The 22,963-nt window shown below is 34.0% G+C and overlaps 1 protein-coding gene across 3 annotated transcripts in view; it reads right to left on the reverse strand.

The window, feature by feature from the left end:
* Window positions 1-22,963, reverse strand: part of TRAPPC9 (trafficking protein particle complex subunit 9) — a 1,007,235-nt gene that overhangs the window by 908,978 nt on the left and 75,294 nt on the right. For all 3 annotated transcript variants that reach the window (XM_051971143.1, XM_051971142.1, XM_051971144.1), the window contains one exon: window positions 7,374-7,517. In XM_051971143.1, the coding sequence (XP_051827103.1) occupies window positions 7,374-7,517 (144 nt within the window). The remainder of the gene's footprint in view (window positions 1-7,373; window positions 7,518-22,963) is intronic.

Raw genomic sequence — 22,963 nt, forward strand, 5'->3', positions numbered from 1 at the left:
CCAGGAAGCATTTTATTAAGCACTCATTAAACACAGTCACTGTGCTGGTAACTTGGGATAGATGAAAATTAAATAATAGTCCTAGCTCTCAAGGAATTCATATTCCACTAGAAAAGACAATAAGGACATATTTAAATATATATAACAGATTCAAACTAAACACAGAAGAGGCAGCAGCACCTAGGATATACAGCAAAAGTTACAGGCAGAACAGATGTTCTTAACATTTTTTTGTTTCATTTTATTTTTTTAATCAAATATCCCATTGGGAGTCTGATAAAATCTATGGACCCTTTCCTATAATTATTTCTCTAAATGCACAGAATATATAGAATTGCAAAAGAAATAAATTATACTGAAATACAGTTATAAAAATATATTTAAAAATAGACCACAAGTTAAAAACTCTTAATGTAAAAGCTTTGAAGAAAATTCGGGATTCTAAGCGGCATATATGAAAACAAAAGCATTCTAAGCCTGTGAAGAAGATAAGATATGCACCAATACATGTGAAGAATAGAAGAAGGCCAATTTGTGCCCTAAATTATGTAAAGGGGAGTAACATCAAATATGGATAGAAAGGAAGGTAGAGTCCACATGGTGAAGGGTTTTATGTGACAGTCTGAATTTGTTCCTAGAAGTAAAAGAATCCCGAGAGTTTATTAAGTAGGGAGACAGCCAGAATTCTAATGTTCTACCTACCAGTAGATAGGGAGTTAAACCCAATCACTCAAAGCAGGAAATGTGGAGATGAGTGAAAGGATAGAGAGGATCTTTGTTGAACATTGGGGCACACAGGTGAATAATGTAGGAAAGGCTCAAAAGACAGGTTGAAGCCAGATTACAAAGAGCAGTCAAAAGAATATCGAACTCTCAGCAGGATGCTTTCAGAGAGGCCTGGAGAGACTTACATGAACTGATGCTAAATGAAATAGGCAGAATCAGTAGTCATTGTACACAGCAACAGCAAGATTACAGGACGATCAATTCTGATGGATGTGGCTCTCTTCAATATTGAGATGATTCAGAACAGTTTCAATGATCTTGTGATGAAGAGAATTATCTACACCCAGAGAGAGGACTGTGGGAACTGAGTGTGGATCACAACATAGCATTTTCACTCTTTTTATTGTGGTTTGCTTGAATTTTATTTTTTCTCATTTTTTTTTCCTTTTTGATCTGATTTTTCTTGTGCAGCAAGATTAATTGCATAAATATGTATGCCTATATTGTACTTAACATACACTTTTACCACGTTTAACATATACTAGATTACTTGCCATCTAGGGGAGAGAGTTGGGGAAAGGGGAGGAAAAACTGGAACACAAGGTTTTTCAAGGATCAATGTTAAAAAAATCATATTTGCATATGTTTTGAAAATAAAAAATTTCAATAAAAATTTTTTTAAAAAAGAAAACCTATACAATAAATACTACACATTTTAATTAAATTAAATTTAAAAAACATATCATTCTTCAGGGGACATGGGAAACACAGAAGGCTTTTTATTTTTTATTTTTATTTTAAATGCGGAACATTTTAAATGTTATAGATATAACAATATATTAGGAAAATCAAATCTGGTGTTCATATGTAGAAAGCCGTCAAAGACAGTTGTAATTAAGGAGTAATAAGGACCTACCTTACCACAGTTATATTAGTGAAAATGTGCAAAAGATCAATTTAACTAAACTTGACAAACTTCTGTGAAGCATCATGTGCCAAGCAGTGGGGGTTAAAAAGACAAAAATAAAATATACCCTAACTCAAGGAGTTTCTATTATACTGGTGGATTACAGTATATTCTTTAAAGTAAAGAAATATTCACACACACACACACACACACATACACACACACACACACCCATAAAATGAAGTAAATTCAAGATAGAGATGACACTAAAAACAAGGGAAGGGCAGAGATAAAGGAAGACCTTACATTATATAAGAAGTGGTTCCTGACCTCTGCTTTGAAGAAGGCTAGGGATTATAAGAGATGGAACTGAAGGAGTGCATTATAGACAAGGGAGACCACACAAGCAAAAACATAGAGGTAGGAGACGAAATATTACACATAGGGAACATCAAGTCAATCAATTTGACGGGACCAAAGGGTGCATTAAGGAGAGTAAGAGGAAATAAGACTGGAAATTTAAGCAGGATGTAGGTTTTAGATTATTTTCATTGCTAAGCTGAGGATTTCATTTCTTATTGTGGGGAAAAAAGAAAACTACTGAAAATTTTCCAAGTGAGGCAAAGCTAGAGGACCTGATAATTGATATATGTGTAGAGGTATGGCATATAAAAAGATCATAACCAAAATTTTAAATATAGGTCACTAAGGGATACCACTAGAAGAAAGAAGAGGAGGAAGGTGAGAAAAGATTTGAGGAAAATTCAATAAGCTTGTTTTGGGATACATTGGGTTTGAGGTCACAGTAGAAAAAACAGGGAGGTACAATGATTTATAAGTTTGACATACATCATACAGTGAGAAAAAAGCTCCATTCCATCTACCCATGGTTCCATACATCCTATTTCTGTGTGGTTTTACATCAGGATTGTCAAGAAAGCAGAGAAAAAAATACAAAGTATAAGAATCAGAATAGAGTCATCATAGACTATTAAACCATAGTTATGTTAAACTATGTACTACAGGTTTATAAAATACTCCCTAAAAAGGGATTTTAAAAAATCTTGTGAATCCTAGATAATACAAAAAAGAATACTTGTTGAAAACCACCATCATTATCACTAACTCTCTCCAGCACCTACTATGCTACCAACGAGCCACTAAAAGAGCCTTCTAAATGAGAAGATCAAAGGAATATTATTCTAGATAGATCTTCCTAAAGAGCCCACTGGCATCTCACACTCAACATGTGCAAAACAAAACTGTTATTTTCTCCTTTAATACACAGACTCTGTAGGGATATTACTTTGTTTTATCTTTAAAACAATTCTGTGAGGTAAATACATCAGTACTTCAAAGATCTATAATTTTGGTCGGGTTGAGTACTCTCCTTTCCTTGACGTAGGTTGCAATCTCTCTATAACTTAGTAGATATTCTCTGCTATAGTAGAAAAATTCATCACCTTGTAATCAGTGTAATGTTGAGCCTCTCCAAGTGGAGCTAGGCTGGTTCTTGAAACAACTGAGAGACAATCAGAATCTTGGACTCAGTTTAGCATAGTCTCTGAGAATTCAAAAAAACTTACTCCACATTGTGATGAGGTATAAGAATAGAATTTTACTGGAAAGTGAGACAAAAAGGAAAAAAAAAAATGAATCCCATTTTAAAAGAGAAACTAGAATCTTGGAAAGGTTTAAGGACTTTCCCAAGATCTGCTAACTATAAGGAATTCAAACCAGAGTTTCTAATTTCAACTAGTCTTTCATCACTACATTTTTACATGTGATAAAAGAATTAGAAAGTCTCTCCAATTTTTCAACTTAATCACATTATTGCATGAAATTCAAATATTGAAGTAACTGAAAATGTTAATTATAAAGTTATGTGTATAATAACAACTGAAAAATACTTCTTGGCTTCTGTGCAACAAGGAAATTAAATGCACACACATGAGAAAATACAAAACAGGCTTACTCTAGCAGTCTCAGTTTTTTCATCTACAAAATGGAAACAGTAACACCTGCACTCCCTTCCTCATAGTAATGTTATATAGAAAGCATTTAAAATACTACAAAAATGTAAGGTTACCATGTAATAAACTATTCCTAAGTAACAAGACTACAATACAAAAATAATAATAGCCCAATTTTATGAGGAAATTATAAAGGTCATGAAGAATTAAATTACTTAGTCTGAAGCCAAACTAGTTACTGTCAGAATGAAGAGAAGAGAACTTTCTAGATCTCTTGACTTCTATCCTTTTTCAAACAGTCCCAAATAAACCAACTACCATTAACCTGACGACCTTTAAGGACATTCCTATTGGTTTAACATTATTAAATCACCCAAGTTCTTCTACTTTCAACTTAACTACCTTTGCATCATTAATTAATCGCCACAGAGTCAACATAATGCAATAACATTTCACATGAAAACAAAAATGACATCTCTTCAATATAAACAAGACAGAGCTGTCATTTTAGTTAATCTCTCTGGGACAAACTGAGGATGCTCTAGGAAAAAGATATGCTTGATTATTATGCCATGTGAAATTTACCTTCTTGGGGGGAAAAGTTTGTTAAGTAGGAAGAAGAAATTTACAGGAAAAGATACTAGAATTGAAGAGGCTTTGGGTTCAAAATCTAGCACTGTCATTTATCATCTGAATCAGGCAAATCATTGAATTTCCATGGATTTTAATTTCCTCTTCTGTAAAATAAGTAATTGGCCCAGGTCTAAAGTTCCTTCCACCTCTAAATCTATGAGCCTAAATTCAAGATAAGGATGATAAATTTTCATATACTTATTACCAGTAAGATCATCAAATTTAATGACAAGTAAAGTCCCTTACAACTCAGATTTTTTTAAAAGGTGTAATGAGAGAAACTGGTACAATGAGAATTACTGCCCTTAGGAAGAGAGGGGAAAGAAAGAAGGGAAAATGGTTAGAAGAGAGAGATACCAGGATTCAAGCCTGGTTTTAGCATTTATTGGTTTGTGAGAACTTAGGAATTCATTCAACCTCTCCAATTCTCTAAAACAATGATAATACATGTCTTCTATACTTCACAGAGTAGTTAGGTGGCTCATATGATATAATGCATATAAAGCACTCTGTAACTATACAGAATTATTGACTGTAGGTTGTACTTATTGATTCCAGGAGTCTCAGCTTTTAATAATACTTACACATATATAATACTTATACATACATATAATACTTATACATACATATATATATGCATACAAAAAAAGGAAGAAAGGTGAAAGGAAAGTAAAAGACAAAGAGAAAGGGGTAGAGAGAGAGAAGAGAGAAAGGAGAGAAAGAGAAAAGATGAATGGAAAGGAAGAAAGAAAGAAAAGTAAAAAAAAAAATCATTATCATTATGGAAGCATCTTTCTTTTCACACAAACTGCTTGGTTGAAAAATCTAATGTAATCAAGTCTAAGTGTTTGGCAACTACCAGAACTGAGATGATAAGGCTCTTCAAACTTAAAAAAAAAAAAAAAAAAAAAAAAAAAAAAAGTGACTATCACAAAAATAAATCTTACTAGGACAGCTTAATTCAAATTGAGATTTAGAATTTATTTACTTTCCTCTCTGGTACCTCTGGGAAATATCATAAAACATGTTTTCAAGATTGAGGTATGAAAAGAGCACCACACTAGGCACCAAGGAGAGACAACAGCAAGTAGCCAAGTACAACTTCCTAAAAACTCCTTTAAAGAAAGAAAGTGATTTGGAAAACAGAGAAAGATCCACATATGGCCACAGCTAAATAAAGAACTGACTTTTCTTTTTAGCACTCACTAAAGTAAAAATTAGGATCACAGTTTAACAACTGAAAGGGACTTTAGAGGCCACAAAATTCAGATGTTTTACAAATGAAGAAACTAAATGTGAAATCACATAGCTGCTAAATGTCTAAGGCAGAACATGAGCTTCTATTTACAGGGTCACATAGCTGCCTCACTACAAAGTGTCTAGTTTAAAACCACGTGCCAATTCTGGATGAAATACCTATAAAATTAACTAATATTCCATCTATAATATTAAATGAATATGAAAAGAATCTGCAGATCAAAGAATGTCACCACACTGATTCAAATTAAAAATCAGAATTTTTCTTCTGGCAATAACTAATTATTGTTCATAGGTAAATTAAAATGATAAAAACGAGAAGGACCTTCTACTTGGAAGAACTAAAGAAAGGGCAGCAATAGCCAACAATAGCAAACTCTAGAAGAAACTACTGAAAGAGAGAATATCACTTGATAACCTCCTCTGGTGGGGAAAAAAGACTCCAATACTCCAGATTGTAGATGTCTAGGAATTTCCCTAGATGTTATAAACAGAGGACAGTTGTTCAATAATAATAGTAATAGTAATAAGAAAGCCAGCATTTATATAACATCTAACATGTTCCAGGTACTGTGCTAAGTGCTTTACAAATATACAATTATATTTCACTTGATCCTCACAATTCTGAAAGGTAGGTGCTGCTATAATCATTCCATTTTATAGATAAGGAAACTAAGGTAAACAGAAATTAAAGGACTTGCCCAGAATCATAGAATTAGTTTTTAGGGATAGATTTGAACTCAGATCTTCTTAACCTCAAGCCCAACACTTTACCCATTGCATTACCTTGCTGCCTAGTAGATGTCTATTTACTAACAGTTTGGAAAGGGAAAAAGGAGTATAAAGCAGTCCCATTTTGTTTTCCTCATTAGTTCAATAAAACATTTCTTCTTTAATTTTGTAAAGAAGATCATGAAAAGGAAGGGAGAGAAACTACATCATAGCACTAAGTACTATCAGGTAGTGATTTTCTAAATGGAGGCTACAAATCAGAGGAGTTAAAAATGCTCAAACATATAACATATCTTTAATATTGTGACAGTCAAAGGCAGAAGGACTATTATGATTTTGATGCAAATGATTCCCAAATCTAGATCTCACACCTTAACCCCCATCCCAGATCTCTACCAAGCTGCAGATACATATTTCCAACTGACTGCAGGATACCTTCACGTAAATGTCCCAAGAACACTTCAAATCAGACCTTGCCCAAAACAAATTTATCCCCTTTTGCCCAGTATTTACTACTTCTCCCAAGTTCTCTATTCCTACTAATGGCATGACTATACTCCTAGTCGCCTAAACTGAAAATGTCAAAACAATCTTTTTGAATTTTCTGTCTTCCTCCTCTCTTAATATTCAAATCAACATTTTGTCCTATTTTATTTGACCTCTGAGATAGCTCCCAGAATTGTACCTATCTTTCCATGTACCTCTCTCTTGGAATATTTTAATACCTATCTAATTTGTTATCTACCTATAGTCTCTCTTTTTTCAATCTATTCTTTCATTCAGTTGCCTATATAATTTCCTTAATGCATCACTAAGGTCATACCAGTGCCTGGCAAATATAGACACTATATAAATGCTTATTCTCTTCTCTTTTTATTTTTCATTACCAGAATTGTTCCCCATCATTTCCTCCAAAAAAGATATAAATGCCTTTTGTATATTTACTTAAAATGAGCACCCTATATCACAAATGTAGGTAGCTGAACACAACCTGCTGGACAGTATTTATTTACTTCCCAGAATAATTCCTGAGCTGAGGCAGAGAAATGGCCAGCCTTTCTACCTGTGTTCTCAATGACTAGTGTAATTCTCCAGGTGTTAGTATGCTTTAAAAGAAAAATAAATTTTTCATAAAATTTACTCACCCTGATCAGACAAAAAATCCAACATGGTCTGTAAAAGGAACGACAAATGTCTCACTGAGAGTGCAGGATTCCCCATTCTTCTGGAGGCATACACTAATTCATGAAGCAAACGCATCTGCACTGCTGCCCATCCTCTGTGAGTTCCTGCAAGGGAAGGATCATTTTTAAGTGTTCAAAAAATGTTAAGTAGCCTTTAAAGAAATGCATAATGATGAACTATGTAGAAACTTGGTTATTTAAAAAAAATGCTTTGACTTTTATAGCATCATAGCATTTACAACTAGAAAAATTCTCAAGATCAACAGATTCAAGCCCTTCATTTTATAGATACAAACAGTCATGTGGGTAACAGAGTCTGAATTCAAAACCAATGTCTAGAATAGATTTCATTACTTTTTCCCCAAATCCATTCTTCTTTGAGTTTCCTTTTCCCCCCCCAAAGGTACCATCTCATTCCCAAGCTCACAACTTCATTATTAGTCTTCATTCCTCACTCTACCTCACATAACCAATTAGTTGTCAATTTTGTCCTTCCTACTTCCACAACTCCAAATCTAACACACTTTCTACTACACTGTGTTCCCCTAATCAAAAATAAAGAAAAATCATGGATTATAGACATACACACCAGGTAGAAAAGAATTTTGAAATTCAGCATGTTATCAAAGTCTTTAACTACTTTGTCCAATACTATCAACCAGAAGAACACTTGACTTGGACTCAGAAGATCTGAGCCAAGTCCTGGATCTCTGAACAAGTCCTTTTGGGGACTCCAGTTCCACCATCTCTACAATTAAATTAAAACCTTCCTGATAGCTATATAAAATATAAGATACAACTGGACAAAATTTTTAAAAAGCCATTTTGCAACTGAATTACTAGGAGAAGTTTGGGACAAAAAATAATCATCAACTTTTTCTCCATTAGGGATATAAAGATCTAATTTGTAAAAATGCAATGATCTACTCCCAGAACTTGTGATATCTTAAGAGGTCTTTATTAACCCCATACTGATTTCAATACCTTATGAATCTATGATTTCATTAATATGAATATCCTCTCCAACAAAGGAATTTCTAATTCCTCTGATCTAATCATATCCTATCTTATATCACACTTATTTGCTTACATGTTGTGAGATGCCTGAGGTTAAGAACTATGATACTGTTCATGCATTCAGATCCTAAATCCCTAAAAGTGACTTTTCCAGTAAGTCACAATGCCTACTAGTATCTTAGGAATTCTTTAAAATACAAAAACAGTAACACAGTACTTTTAATAAAGCAGTTATAGTAAGAGGAAAAGAAAGTCCTCTAAAATTATCTGTCAGTGGAAGCAGAAGCACCAAAAAGAAAAGCAATGAATTTTCTTTAGAGGTTTAATAAATGTGGTATCTAATTTAGTCATGAATTCAAGAAAATCCAATTAGACTAACTTCAATGCTATCCTATTAAGTCTATTTTCTAATTTTCAAATTGGAACAAATATGGCATTGCTGAATTAAAAAAAAAAAAAAAACACCTAATGATCTAGCTAAGAGAGGATTAACAGCAAGTAAGCCTGGGTTTTATGGCACTGCTGAACATTAATATTGGCTAAGCCATAACTTGTGTAATTCAAATTACCTTTCCTATAAAAATAGAAAGACTTTTTTTGTGAAGATAGATCTGCAGCTACAACTAGAAAAGTATATAAGCCCAATAAGCTGCTAAGGTGATAAATTTTTCCAGCACAATATTTTTAATACTTAAAAGTAAGTTTCCCATTTTTAGGGTTTATTACAACCACTATTTTGGCCATTAGCAAATCTATTTGGTTTGTAAGGCTCCCCTTTTTTACTGTTCCTAGAGAAGATGTAATCCCTCATAGACAGAAAAGACAGAACAGAAAGAATAACCAAAAAGTCAAGCACTCTCAACATTAACAAAATAATAACATGAATATGTGCTTATTATGTGTTAGACATTATTCTAAGCATTTTTACAATTATTATCTCATTTGATCCTTCACAACAACCCTGGGAAAGAGGTGCTATTATTATGTCCATTTTACGGATGAGGAAACTGAGAAAAACAGGTTAAGTTACCTTGCCCAAGATCACATGGTGTTGAAATATCTGTGTCTGATATCTAGGTATCTATCCTTTGTGTTAGACATCTGTCTCATAAATTTTTCCTTAAGATGGAGAATGCACAGAATTCTGAAGAAAATACATAAATGTTCCCATTTATAAAGTAACTTGTCATCAATGAAAAGGTTCATTTTAAGCAATTGTTTAATCTTAAGCAAAAGCTTTATCTTAAAAAGACTGATGAAATAAGAGAGGAACATAGCTTATTGTAGAGAAGCTAGCCTTAGAGGTAGGAAAACCTGGATCAAGTCCAGAATATCACACATCCTGGCCACATGGCCCTCAGCAAGTCATTTAAGCAACTCAGTACCCCGGGCTACTCTCTGAATATAAACTGAGGAAAAGTTCCAATGGGCTTGGTGGAGGAAACCCTACCACCAGGAGTTCCCTTACACTGATTAAAGCACAAATTTGAACTTTTTTTTTTAATCTTTAAAAGTACCATTTCAATTTGTGAGCATTAACCTACCTTTCTCCCCAAGTACAAGTTAATAACATTCCAGTTATTCTTTATTTGTATGTAATAAAATATTTTGAATTCTTTATTGTTACAAAGCACTTTTACATCCATTATCTTATTTGATTCTCACAACATCTTGGTGAGGTTAATATGGATAAGGCAAAAACTGTCTTTGCTAATAAATTGGCACATAAAGAATTTGAGGAACTTTTTGAAAAGTGTACCACTAGCAAATGGCAGAGCTAGGACAAGAACCCAGGACTTCTGATTCAAATTCAGCCCCCTTTCTATCACACCACATTGTAAAGTACTGGTGCATTTGGCACAGAAAAATTTGGAGAGTTGAAATTTTGTTAAATGATTAGCATTGTCATCTGTGATGCTATGTGCTGTCCTCATTTCTTCTCCACCTGTGTCACATAATTCAGAAGTGAATGATGTCTGTTTGTATGAAAGGTAACTATGACAAAGATGGGGGGGAAAGGAAACAGAGGAAAAAAAAAAAAGCAAAAGAAGTCACACAATGGATCTATGGAAGAACAGTATCTCCATGCCAAGTAGAAGTACCAGGTCTCTACTAGGATAAAGCAGCTGTTCTGGTAATAAAAATTTTATGTGTTTATGTTTTAAAGCATTTGCAATTCAAGTATCCATTTACCGGCTGGCACCAATGCATACTGACCACCCAATCCCCATCCCTACCCAAAACTTCCTTAACAAGCCTGCAGCAAAATTAAAAGTTCCAGGAAGAATTCCTTCTCAGCTACTTTATAATTCCAGTCAATAAACAAATATAGTTTTTCCCCCTCCTGGAAATGTTATGTTGTATTACAAAATCCTGCAAAAAGTTTTCCTCTAACTAGATACTCCAAAGGGTCAGCTTTGGGTCTGCTGACAACAGACAACAGAAGCACTTAGGTCTTACTGTCTTCAGCTTATTAATGCATTGAGTATATCTAAAGCAAAAAGAACATTTGCTGGTATCAGAGAAGCTTATCAGGACAGGGCTACATAAATCTTTCTTGGTCATTATTTATTTCCCTGTCATACTTCAATTGCTAAAATAAAATGCTGCAGCACCCATACATTTATGAGTAGGTCTGTACAGTCTACAGGATTTTGTTCTAGTTTGATCATTTCTCTCTCCCAAAATGCAGACTTACAACTACATCAAGAAAGGTGTTAAAATTCACACTGTAATAACAGCAACTATGAGGTTGGGAGTTTAGAGATTATGTCACTCTGACAAAAAATTCCACATGTGTAAGTAAAGGACACTTGAGCTATCCAAAATAACTGGGTTCAGTTCTTCCCAAAAGGTTAAAAGTAAAGAAATAAAAGGGCACACACACTGAGAAAGTAGAGTTGCTTGGATTATTTTCCTTCAGGAAAGAAGTTCGGTGTAAAAATCCCACCTATAATAAGAACATTCATTTTTTCTGATAACAAAAACTAGAAATCGGATAGATGGCCACGGACAGGGGAAGAAATCCTGGGCAAATTGTTGTATAAGAATGTGATGGACTTTGATTTTACATAAGATAAAACAGATAGGTAGAATTCAAAGAAATACCAAAACACTTGTAACAAGTGACATATAACTTTAATATATTTAACATGCATTGGTCAACCTGCCATCTGGGGGAGGGGGTGGGGGGAAGGAAGGGAAAAATTGGAACAAAAGGTTTTGTAACTGTCAATGCTGAAAAATTACCCATGCATATATCTTGTAAATAAAAAGCTATAATAAAAAAAAGAAATTCAAATAATAAAAAAAAGAAGTGACATATAGTGTAGCCAGAAGAATAATATACATAATAAGATGGATAAAAGGAGCACTAAAATTAAAATGAATGCTGAAAAATTATGAAATCAATCAAAACTCCAGACGACAAGATGAAAAAACAAACCTTCTTCCTTTCAGAAATTTGGTATATACCATCAGACTTGGTCAGTCTGCTTTTTCTCTTAAAGAGTTTTTCTCTGAAAAGCAAGTAATCAAAATGTTTGTAGCAGCCCTGTTTGTAGTGGCTAGAAACTGGAAAATGAATGGATGCCCATCAATTGGAGAATGGCTGGGTAAATTGTGGTATATGAATGTTATGGAATATTATTGCTCTGTAAGGAATGACCAGCAGGATGAATACAGAAAGGCTTGGAGAGACCTACATGAACTGATGCTAAGTGAGATGAGCAGAACCAGGAGATCATTATACACTTCGACAACGATATTGTATGAGGATGTATCCTGATGGAAGTGGATTTCTCTGACAAAGAGACTTAACTGAGTTTCATTGGATAAATGATGGACAGAAACAGCTACACCCAAAGAAGGAATACTGGGAAATGAATGTGAACTATTTGCATTTTTGATTTTCTTCCCGAGTTATTTTTACCTTCTGAATCCAATTCTCCCTGTGCAGTGGGAGAACTGTTCGGTTCTGCAAATATGTATTGTATCTAGGATATACTGCAACATATTTAACATATATAGGACTGCTTGCCATCTTGGGGGGGGGGGGAGGACGGAGGGAGGGGAAAAAACGAAACATAAGTGATTGCAAGGGATAATGTTGTGTAAAAATTATCCTGGCATGGATTCTGTCAATACAAAGTTATTATTAAATAAAATTAAATTAAAAAAATAAAAAATAAAAAAATAAATAATGAGGAATAAAGGAGAGGAAATAATAAAAAAAAAAAAAAAGAAAGAAAAGCAAGTAATCTATATGAGATTATTTGCTATCTTGGGGAGGGAGAAAGTAAAGTAGGGAGGGAGAAAAATTTGGAACACAAAATCTTACAAAAATGAATGTTGAAAACTATCTTCACATGTATTTGGAAAATTAAAATGCTACTGAAAATTTTAAAGTTTTTCTTGTTACAAGGAAGATTTTGTGGAGGGAAAGGATATCCAGAATAAACAAAGAAGATGGCACAAGATATAAACTCTAAGATTTGTTTTGGAAAAAAAAGGACAAAATAAAGCACAGAAGATATCGAGCTCAAGTCCCTTCCCAACCATTTGCTAGCTGTGTGACCTTTAGCAAGTCACTTAAATGAAGTCTCAGTTATCTCATCTATAAAAATTTCACCAATACCAGTCACATTATCTGCCTCACAAGTCGGTATCCTGCGGATAAAAGGAGAATGTGTATAAAAGCATTCTGGAAATTCAGAAATGTTTCTCATAGCTTCTTTCCTTTCCTGCTACCACATTTATCTCTGGACAATCTTTCTAAGTCAGAAGCTTTGGAAATACAGAACTACTCTTTTTCTTCTGCCTACTTGAAGTATTCCTGAAGTAAGTAACTCACCAATAATTCAACAAATATTTATTAAACCCCTATCACAGCTTAAACATGACTGGCTCCTAGTCAAGGATAGATTGGAGCTAAACAAGAGTTGGAAAGAACACCATCTGCTTAAGGCCCAAAACAATTAAATTAAAAAAAAAAAAGATTTAAAGATTAAAAGCAAACATTGCCAGAGATTCAGGGGGTGGTGAGGGAGGGGAAATGCCTACATATATACAGCAAACTAGATACCACAAGGCAGAAGTGGGGAACTTTTTTTCTGCCAAGGGTCATTTGGATATTTATAATTTCATTCTAGAGCCATACAAAACTATCAACTTATAGAACTCAAGCAGTGGGAGATTGTTGTACTTTAGCTTACAACTCATCATAAATTGTGCAAATGACTTCACAGACTTCATACAGCCAACAGGACATCCCGCACTCATGCCAAAGGGCCTAGCCACATTGTGAGAAGTAGAATACCAATAGATAAGACCAAAATCCATAGCAAACAAACTCCAAGGAAAGTGCAAGCAATAAAATTCATAGAAACTGAGATCTAGAGCAAAATCACAAAATAAAACTAACAAGCCAAGCGCAAGGGGACAAATTTGACCTTCTAAGTATTACTGAAAGTCAGTGGGATGAAACCCATGACTGAAATATGATTCTGAATGAATAAGATTTATTCCAAAGAAACAAGATAAATCAATGAGGAGAAGTCACATTCTACATCAAAAAGATAAATTCATGGAAGGAAATTCAGGAAGATGAAATCTAAAGCACAAAAGTATCTGGATAAAGATCATTACAAGAAGAAATAAGGCAATGGTATCACCAGAATAAATCACATACCAGCTAGATAGGAAAGAAAAAAGATGTCAAATTCAAAAAAAGCATCAAGGCTAGGGGCGAGGTATCATATGCCAATGATTAGGGAGAGCAAGGAAAGGAGCTTCAATTATTGAGACATCTCTTGGAGTTTGCTTTCCAAAAAAAAAAAAAAAAAAAAATCAGCTATGATTTCAGGCAGAATTGAACTATAATTACTTCTTAGATTGTGATTCCCAACCCTACTATCTCAATAAACAAAGTATCCAATGTGTGTTAATAAAAATCAGAGCAAGAATAAGAAATGTTAAGAAACATTTCTATACAATAAAATGCCATCTGAAAAAAAAAAAAAAAAAAAAAAAACAAAGGACTCTGTGAAGGTACAGTTTCCCTTAATTGCTTCCCTGATGCATACTCATCATGACCAATTCTAATAAATCTACTTAAGCAACATCCATTAAGGTCTTTGTTACACAGGATAAACTCATTTTCCCTATAACAGTAACGAAAATATCCTTGAGACTTAATTGGCTCAAGCCGCTGATAAAAAATGAATACCTTACTACCTCCTAACAGTTGCTCCTCCAAATTAATTAATTAATTCTGTGGAACCCCCACCCGAAAAGGAATAAAAATAATAAACTCTAGGATGGATGAAAGCAGAATTTTAAAAAGAAAACAGAATGGAAATTAGTGCAGAAATAAAAATTCTTAAATAAGAAATCAATAAAAAATAATTAGAAACATGACACAAAAAAAAACAAAAAAATGACATATTTTGACTTTCAAAAACACAAAAGTAGAAAAATGTTAACAAAAATCAAAATGCTAAATATACAAAATATACTATGTATAGAATATATATAAATACATATACAAATTATAAATATACAAAAGTACTATAACTCAAAGTAACTCAAAGTAACCAGCACTGAAAACAGGATGCAGAGCGATAAGAATCATTTAAAAATATATAAATGTAAAAGCCTGAATACAATATGCAGATAAAAATTTTTAACATTATCCAGAAGTTCCCTGTAAACATGGAACAAAGTACTGATAAAATTTACAGGCTGTTATTAAATAGAAAGTTCAAATTTACGTCACCAAGGTGTGAAATACCGCATATGACACTGGAGGTTGGTCAATGTTGCTTGACTGTTCTGATTTGTTACAAGAAAGATTTCAATTAATCAATATACATTTATTAAGCACCTATGTGCTAAGTGTTATATGTGAGTTAAGCAGTAAATATCCTCAAACTGCTATAATCTAGTGGGGAAAACAATAAAATTCATATAGATAAGTAAACAAAAACATTAAAAAGAAATACAAAGAAATGGGGGAAGTGAGCAGAAACAACTGAGGCAATTTTTCGACAATGTTTTGCCCATGCATATTTTAATAATCATACAAGATTCTTGAAAGATGTAACAGACAGCTTTTTTCAAAGACCCTCTGATAATATTAATATCAAAAGAAGCAAAAAAAAAAAAAAAAAACCATGGGAACCTATGCTTGTCCAAGGGACTTACCACTATTATGTAAAAGTTCAGAAGAGTGAAACTGAAGAGGGAATTCCCTAGAAATATTGAGGTGACCCCCCCCACTGAGAAGCTTCTATTCAGATGACACTATATAATGACTATGGACTTAGAAAGATACTGCAACTGGTCAATAAGCTGGGCCCAGAATTGAAGAGAAGGGAAATGGATAAGATTGTTTTTTTTTTTAAAAATCATACAGCTTTTATAATGACACTCTAAAACAAAGTCCCATTTTTGTAACACTAAAATATTTTCAGTGATGTTGTAAAGTCATTTACAACAGAAGTAGTCATAGAATAATACAATCTCCAAAAAGGGAAAGCTGAAGGTCACCAAAAGAGTAATGAAGAGGTACATGGTGGTTATGAGCAAGCTAAAATACAATATAAATAAGGAATTATTCAAAAATGAAGCTAAAATGTATGAGTAGAAAAACAGATCTGCTGGTCACGTAGTGAAAATGAGAAATAGCAAATTGACAATCTCTATGTTCCAATGGTACTCACATAATATTTTAAAAACATAAGGAAGCTTCCCAGCATTTTGGATATACTCCCTATGGTACCTTTATGAGAAGTCATGGACAAAAGTTACAAAGGACAAACAGGCATATAGGAGTTACAAGAAGTGCCTGTATCAATGAGATTACAGAACTTTTGGAACATTTGAATATTATTGTTAGACTGAGACTTAGTAAGATTGGATCCATAACTGGGATATGGTTGTGAGTGGTTATATTTTATTTAAAAGAATCAGATAAATAAAAGGACAAGTCACTTAAAATGTTGCCTGCCTCAGTTTTCTCAACTGTAAAATGGGGATAATAATAGTTCTTAGCTCCCAGAATTGTTGTGAGAATGAAATGAGATAATTGTAAAGCAACTTGCAAACCCACATGCGCTGTGTATGCCAAGTATTATTATCATTACCACTATTATTATAAGAGCAGCAATATATACTAAGGAAATCTACTCATGTAGAAATTCAGTGGAATGGAAAATATTGTGGAAAAGAAAAAGAATATTAGTTAGAATCTGATAGATACCACTGATTCTCTAGGAAAAGATTTAAGAGATGCAAAAAGACAGATGGAATCCTATGATCTAAAATTCTAAAGGAAAAGTCAGCTCAAGAGAGATAAGAAATGAAATCCTGGAAATACACGATGAAACAAAATCCAGTAAGAAGTAAATGTGGGAGAGAGCACAACAGAGTAGAAAAAGCCCTGTAACTGAAATCAGAAGATCTAGAGTCAAATCTCAGTTCTGCCATTTATTATTATGTGTGTGAGCCTGGACAGTTCCCTTCACTTTTCTCTTTCCTTTTCAATTTCCTCTTCTGTGAAATGGGAATTTTACATCCACCTCATAGGACTGTCATAAAGGTCAAGTGAGATAATATTTGTAAGGAGTTTTGCTCAGTGCCTAGCACACAGTAAGTGCTTAATAAATGCTTATTAATGCAAGATTACTTTTGCAGACCAGCAAGCTGGCAAGTTTGGCTAGAGCCAAATAGTGTATGAAGGAGAGTAATGGTCAAGAAATCTGGAATGAAGGGTAGCCAGAGTGGATTTCTTTTTGTCAGGATGCTAGAGTAAGGGACTTTTCTAACCTGAGTTCCTTCTCCTATTCAGTGACTCTTCAGAACTGATGAGAAACTAGTAGAGGCATGGGGCAACTAGGTGGTATGGTTTATAATGTCCAGGGCTAGTTCTCTGGAGGACATCAGGATTAGCCTGAGTCCTTGATCTTAGTGGAGAAGTGAAGGAGGCAGGAGGGCTACGTGGCTGGTCAAAGATGGAGTCTGGAATCTGGCATCTTCTCTTGTGGCTGTGGCTGAGAGAACATTCCCAGTAGTTCAAGCCCTTAAATACTTCAGTACAATTACATCACTACAACACATTGAACCCATGAAACCATTACATCACTATAGAAAACCATTATCTCATACCGAATAGGTACTTAACTATAAGCACCATGCTGACCTAGATTGAAGTACACCTTTTAGAAGTTCCGACCCCTGTTCTATCCATTGTTCCTAAGTGGAACAGTGGATAGACCAGGATGGCCTGAGTTCAAATCTGGATCAAACACTTGACATTTACTAACTGTGAGACCTTGGACAAGTCCCTTAAATTTGGAAGAAGGCTATCCAACTTTCACTGACCATATGAGGGAAAATTTTTTTTATCAGAAACAGTAGATTAAGAAAGGTAAACTTCTGGAGGATCTATCCAAATTCCAAGGCTTGAGTCATGTGATCTACAATAGACCAGAAAATGTGAAGAAACTGACACAAGGTCAGTTGATTGGCAGCCACTTAGATGGCAACAGGGAGGTTAAGGAATACTTCCAGGCTTTAGGTGCACCAAGGATCAGTGTCCAACTTGCCTTCTTACTTCAAAAACCTACTTTCAAACCCAGAAAGTCCCTAATGGAAGTGACTACTTGCTGTGCTTGCCCATAAGTGACATCTCAATGAACTGAATGATAGTGACCAACCTGGGTTCTGGGATCCTCAGCCTGCTGAAGTTACTATCTTTCAAAACATTAGACTTAACACCTCTAAGCAAACAGCTACAAAATATATTATACATGATTAAAAAATCTCACCAGAGGAGTACAAGAAGCTTGACTTGGCTAGCCCTTGGCCAGTATAGTTTATTTCTACACCATGAATTCAGACCAAGATGTAAAACTGATCATGAAATTCCACCCAAAGCCAGTGGCTCAGAATAGCACAAAGAGGCCTTTGAAAAACCAAGAATAATTCTGCTGCTTCCTTCCCACCCTGCCATCACAGCCCAAGCATCCTGATGGAGAATGCTTCAAAAGCTTCAAATGGGAACAAGTATCCCCCAATAGCTTTAAATTTTGGTAAGACCCCACATCAAACATCCTCAAATAGTTTTATATGTCAAAATTCACCATTTCTTATGTAAGCATAATGAAATCTTCATCAAAATCACCACTTGAAAAATCATAGTCAAAAACCTTAATGACAAGTAGAGTTGTTTCTGAAGCACTACGGGTCATTCAAATAAATGTCCTTCATCAGGAAGTAGTTACCAGAATCCAATATCTAAAGAAACTACAGTGTGTTATATTGTATTTAAAAACTATTTATTTATACACTTCTTTAACATATCTTATCCCTCCCAAAACGTGAGCAACACAAAGCAAATTACCTGGTAGGAGAAATGTCTAACTACTGTTATCAAAGGAAAAAGTAAAGATGCTAAAAATATTTATTTTCCCACTTGTAAATATTTTTTAATTAACACTGGGGCAGCTGGGTGGCGCAGTGGATAGAGCACCAACCCTGAAGTCAGGAGAATCTGAGTTCAAATCGGGTCTCATATTTGAGACACTCTCTAGCTGTACAATCCTGGGCAAGTCACTTAACCCCAATTGCCTCAGGGAAAAAAAAATTTTAATCCACATAATAAATATGTTATTATATATTAAGAGACTAGTAGTGAGAATATTATATGATATTAATTTAGAGAAACAGAGGAAGAAAAGACCAATGTGGACCAAAATAATTTCTCCTGCCCTTCAAAAGGGCATTTGCCACCTTTTACAACAGTACTTTCCTCCTAGAGAACCAGATGAAAAATGATCACTCAACTAGTACTAAATTTAAAATGCCAAAGATTTTAAAAATGGATCTAGATAGATTATAAAGGTTTAGCTGTAGGCATCATCATCTCCACACTAATCCAAATTAGGATACAATTCTATTAACCAAATAATTTCTAAGAATTTGCAAATGCCATTTTATTTTTCGTAAGGATCAAAGAAATTTTGTCTGCAGCTACCTCAATGATAAAATGCAATGCTAGCTTCTTCAAATACAGAGGCTACATGCATACTTCTTTAGCACCAGGGCTCAGCTTAAGGAGAAAATGTTCAATAAACATTTCATCATAATGAGCTGAAAAGCTATAAAGGTCAGGTAAGTGTTAAAGAATTAAGGTAAGAAGGGCTAGAAAAAAAAAAGCCATTTCATCCACTAAATTGTAAACAGTTCAGGCAGCAGAGAAAATATAAAGTGGTGGAAAAAAGCAATGAATTTAGAGCAAGACTTGGGTTTAAGTACTAACTCGTGTTCCCCAAATGAAGGGCCAGCCATCTCCTGTCTCTGTGACCCTATTTTCTTATCAATGACATACAAAGACGAATACACCTGCTACCAACTTTATTGGGTTGTTGCAATAAAAGCATTTTATAATCCATCCAATATTATACAAATAGGAGCTATTATTGGGAGTGTTATTATTATATTGTATCTTTCAAACTATTGGGAGTGTTATTATTATATTGTATCCTTCCAACTCCAATAGCATATTATTTATTTGATTATTTATTTTATTGAAGCTTTTTACTTTTCAAAACATAGGCATGGACAATTCTTCAACATTAGCCTTTGCAAAACCTTGTGTTCCAATTTCCCTCCCCCTTCCCCCATGCCCTCCCCTAGATGGCAAGTAGTACAATATATGTTAAACATGGTAGAAATATATGTTGAATCCAATATATGCATACATATTTACACAATTATCATGCTGCACAAGAAAAATCAAATCAAACCAGTAAAGAGAGAGAGAGAGAGAGAAGCAAAACAAAATGCAAGCAAACAACAACAAAAAGAGTGAAAATGCTATGTTATGAACCACACTCAATTCCCCTGGTCCTCTCTCTGGGTGTAGATGACTTTCTTCATCACTGAACAACTGGAACTGGGCTGAATCATCTCATTGTTGAAAAGAGCCACATCCATCAGAACTGATCATCATACAGTCTTGTTACCATGATGTATAATGATCTCCTAGTTCTGCTCATTTCACTCAGCATCAGTTCTTATAAGTCTCTCCAGGCCTTTCTGAAATCATCCTGTTGATCGTTTCTTACAGAACAAAAATATTCCATAATATTCATATGCCACAATTTATTCAGCCATTCTCAAATGAGAGAATTTATGAGCATCCATTCAGTTTCCAGTTTCTTGCTACTACAAAAAGAGCTGCAACAAATATTTTTGCACATGTGGGTCTCTTTCCCACCTTTAAGATCTCTTTGGGATATAAGCCCAGTAGTAACATTACTGGATCAAAGGGTATATACACAGTTTGATAACTTTTGGGACATAATTCCAGATTGCTCTCCAGAATGGCTGGGTCCATCTACAATTCCACTAACAGTGTGAATCAGTGTCCCAGTTTTCCCACATCCTCTCCAGCATTTATCATTACCTTTTCCTGTCATTTTAGCCAATCTGAGAGGTGTGTAGTGGAATCTCAGAGTTGTTTTAATTTGCATTTCTCTGATTAATAATGACTTGGAGCATCTTTTCATATGGCTAGAAATAGTTTCAATTTCTTTATCTGAAAATTTTCTGTTCATATCCTTTGACCATTTATCAATTGGAGAATGGCTTGAGTTCCTATAAATTTGAGTCAATTATCTATATATTTTGGAAATGAGGCCTTCATCAGAACTTTTGAGGCAAAAATGTTTTCCCACTTCCCTTCTAATCTTGTGTGCATTAGTTTTGTTTGTACAAAAATTTTTTAACTTAATATAATCAAAATTATCAATTCTGTGATCAATGATGATCTCTAGTTCTTCTTTGGTCACAAATTCCTTCCTCCTCCACAGATCTGAGAGGTAAACTATCCTATGTTCTTCTAATTTGTTTATAATATCACTATATTTAGATCATGAACCCATTTCAACTTTATCTTGGTATACAGTGTTAGGTATGGGTCAATGCCTAGTTTCTGCCATATTAGTTTCCAATTTTCCCAGCAGTTTTTGTCAAATAGTGAATTCTTATGCCAAAGCTGGGGTCTTTGGGTTTGTCAAACACTAGATTACTATAGCTGTTAACTATTTTGTCCTGTGAACCAAACTTATTTCACTGATCAACTTCTCTACTTCTTAGCCAATACCAAATGCTTTTGATGACCGCTGCTTTATAATATAGTTTTAGATCTGGTACAGCTAGGCCACCTTCATTTGCATTTTTTTCATTAATTCCTTGAAATTCTTGATCTTTTGTTCTTCCAGATGAATTTTGTTGCTATTTTTCCTAGGTCAGTAAAATAGTTTCTGGGAAATTTGATTAGCATAGCACTAAATAAATAGATTAATTTAGGTAGTATTGCTGTCTTTATTATATTCACTCGACCTATCCAAGAGCACTTGATATTTTTCCAATTGTTTAGATCTGACTTTATTTATTTATTTTATAGTTTTGCAAAGGAACTATATGGTTCCTGATTTTCTCTTGGCAGATAGATTCCCAAATATTTTATACTATTAATAGTTATTTTAAATGGAATTTCTCTTTGTATCTCTTGCTGTTGGACTTTTTTAGTGATGTATAAAAATGTTGATGATTTATGTGGGTTTATTTTGTATCCTGCAACTTTGCTAAAGTTGTAGATTATTTCTAATAGTCTTTTAGTTGATTCTCTAGGTTCTCTAAGTATACCATCATATCATATGCAAAAAGTGATAATTTGCTTTCCTTATTACCTACTCTAATTACTTTAATCTCTTTTTCTTCTCTTATTGTCAAAGTTAGCATTTCTAATACAATATTAAATAGTAATGGTGATAGTGGGCAACTTTGTTTCACCCCTGATCTTATTGGTTCCAGTTTAACCCCATTACATATAAGGCTTACTGATGGTTTTAAATAGATGCTACTGATTATTTTAAGTCCATTTATTCCTATACTCTCTAGTGTTTTTAATGGGAATGGATATTGGATTTATCAAATGCTTTTTCTGCATCTACTGAATAATCATGTGTTTTTTTTTTTTAATTTGGTTACTGATATAGTCAATTACAATAGCAAAGAATTTAATCTGACTTTTCTACCTATGTGATGCTAAGTATCTAGCTTGATGGTTATTTTTCTTTTGCACCAAAATAACTAGCCATTTTCACACTTCAATATAAGCTTTTCCCTGTTGTAAGGTAGAGGAAAATAAAAATATCCCCTCCTTTTGAGGGGGTCATCCTCTAAGCAGAGGCTGAAAAGATAAAAAGTTTTTCCTTGTTAATGCAGAGCCCAAGGTATGACTGGACCAAGGAATGAAAGCTTTAGTTTCAGCTTGGAAGTAGTTCTAAGATCTCTTTCAGTTCCCACATTCTTATTTTATGAAAAGATATAATTCAATTTAACAAACATTTATTAAGTGGTTGCAGCACTCAAGGAAAGCACTTTATCATGCTTTGATTTTAGAAAACAAAAATGTCTATATTACTACAAATATTATTAAACATTTACTTAATACCTAATATGTG

This window comes from Antechinus flavipes, chromosome 1, assembly GCF_016432865.1.
Source record: "Antechinus flavipes isolate AdamAnt ecotype Samford, QLD, Australia chromosome 1, AdamAnt_v2, whole genome shotgun sequence".
Taxonomy (NCBI): domain Eukaryota; kingdom Metazoa; phylum Chordata; class Mammalia; order Dasyuromorphia; family Dasyuridae; genus Antechinus; species Antechinus flavipes.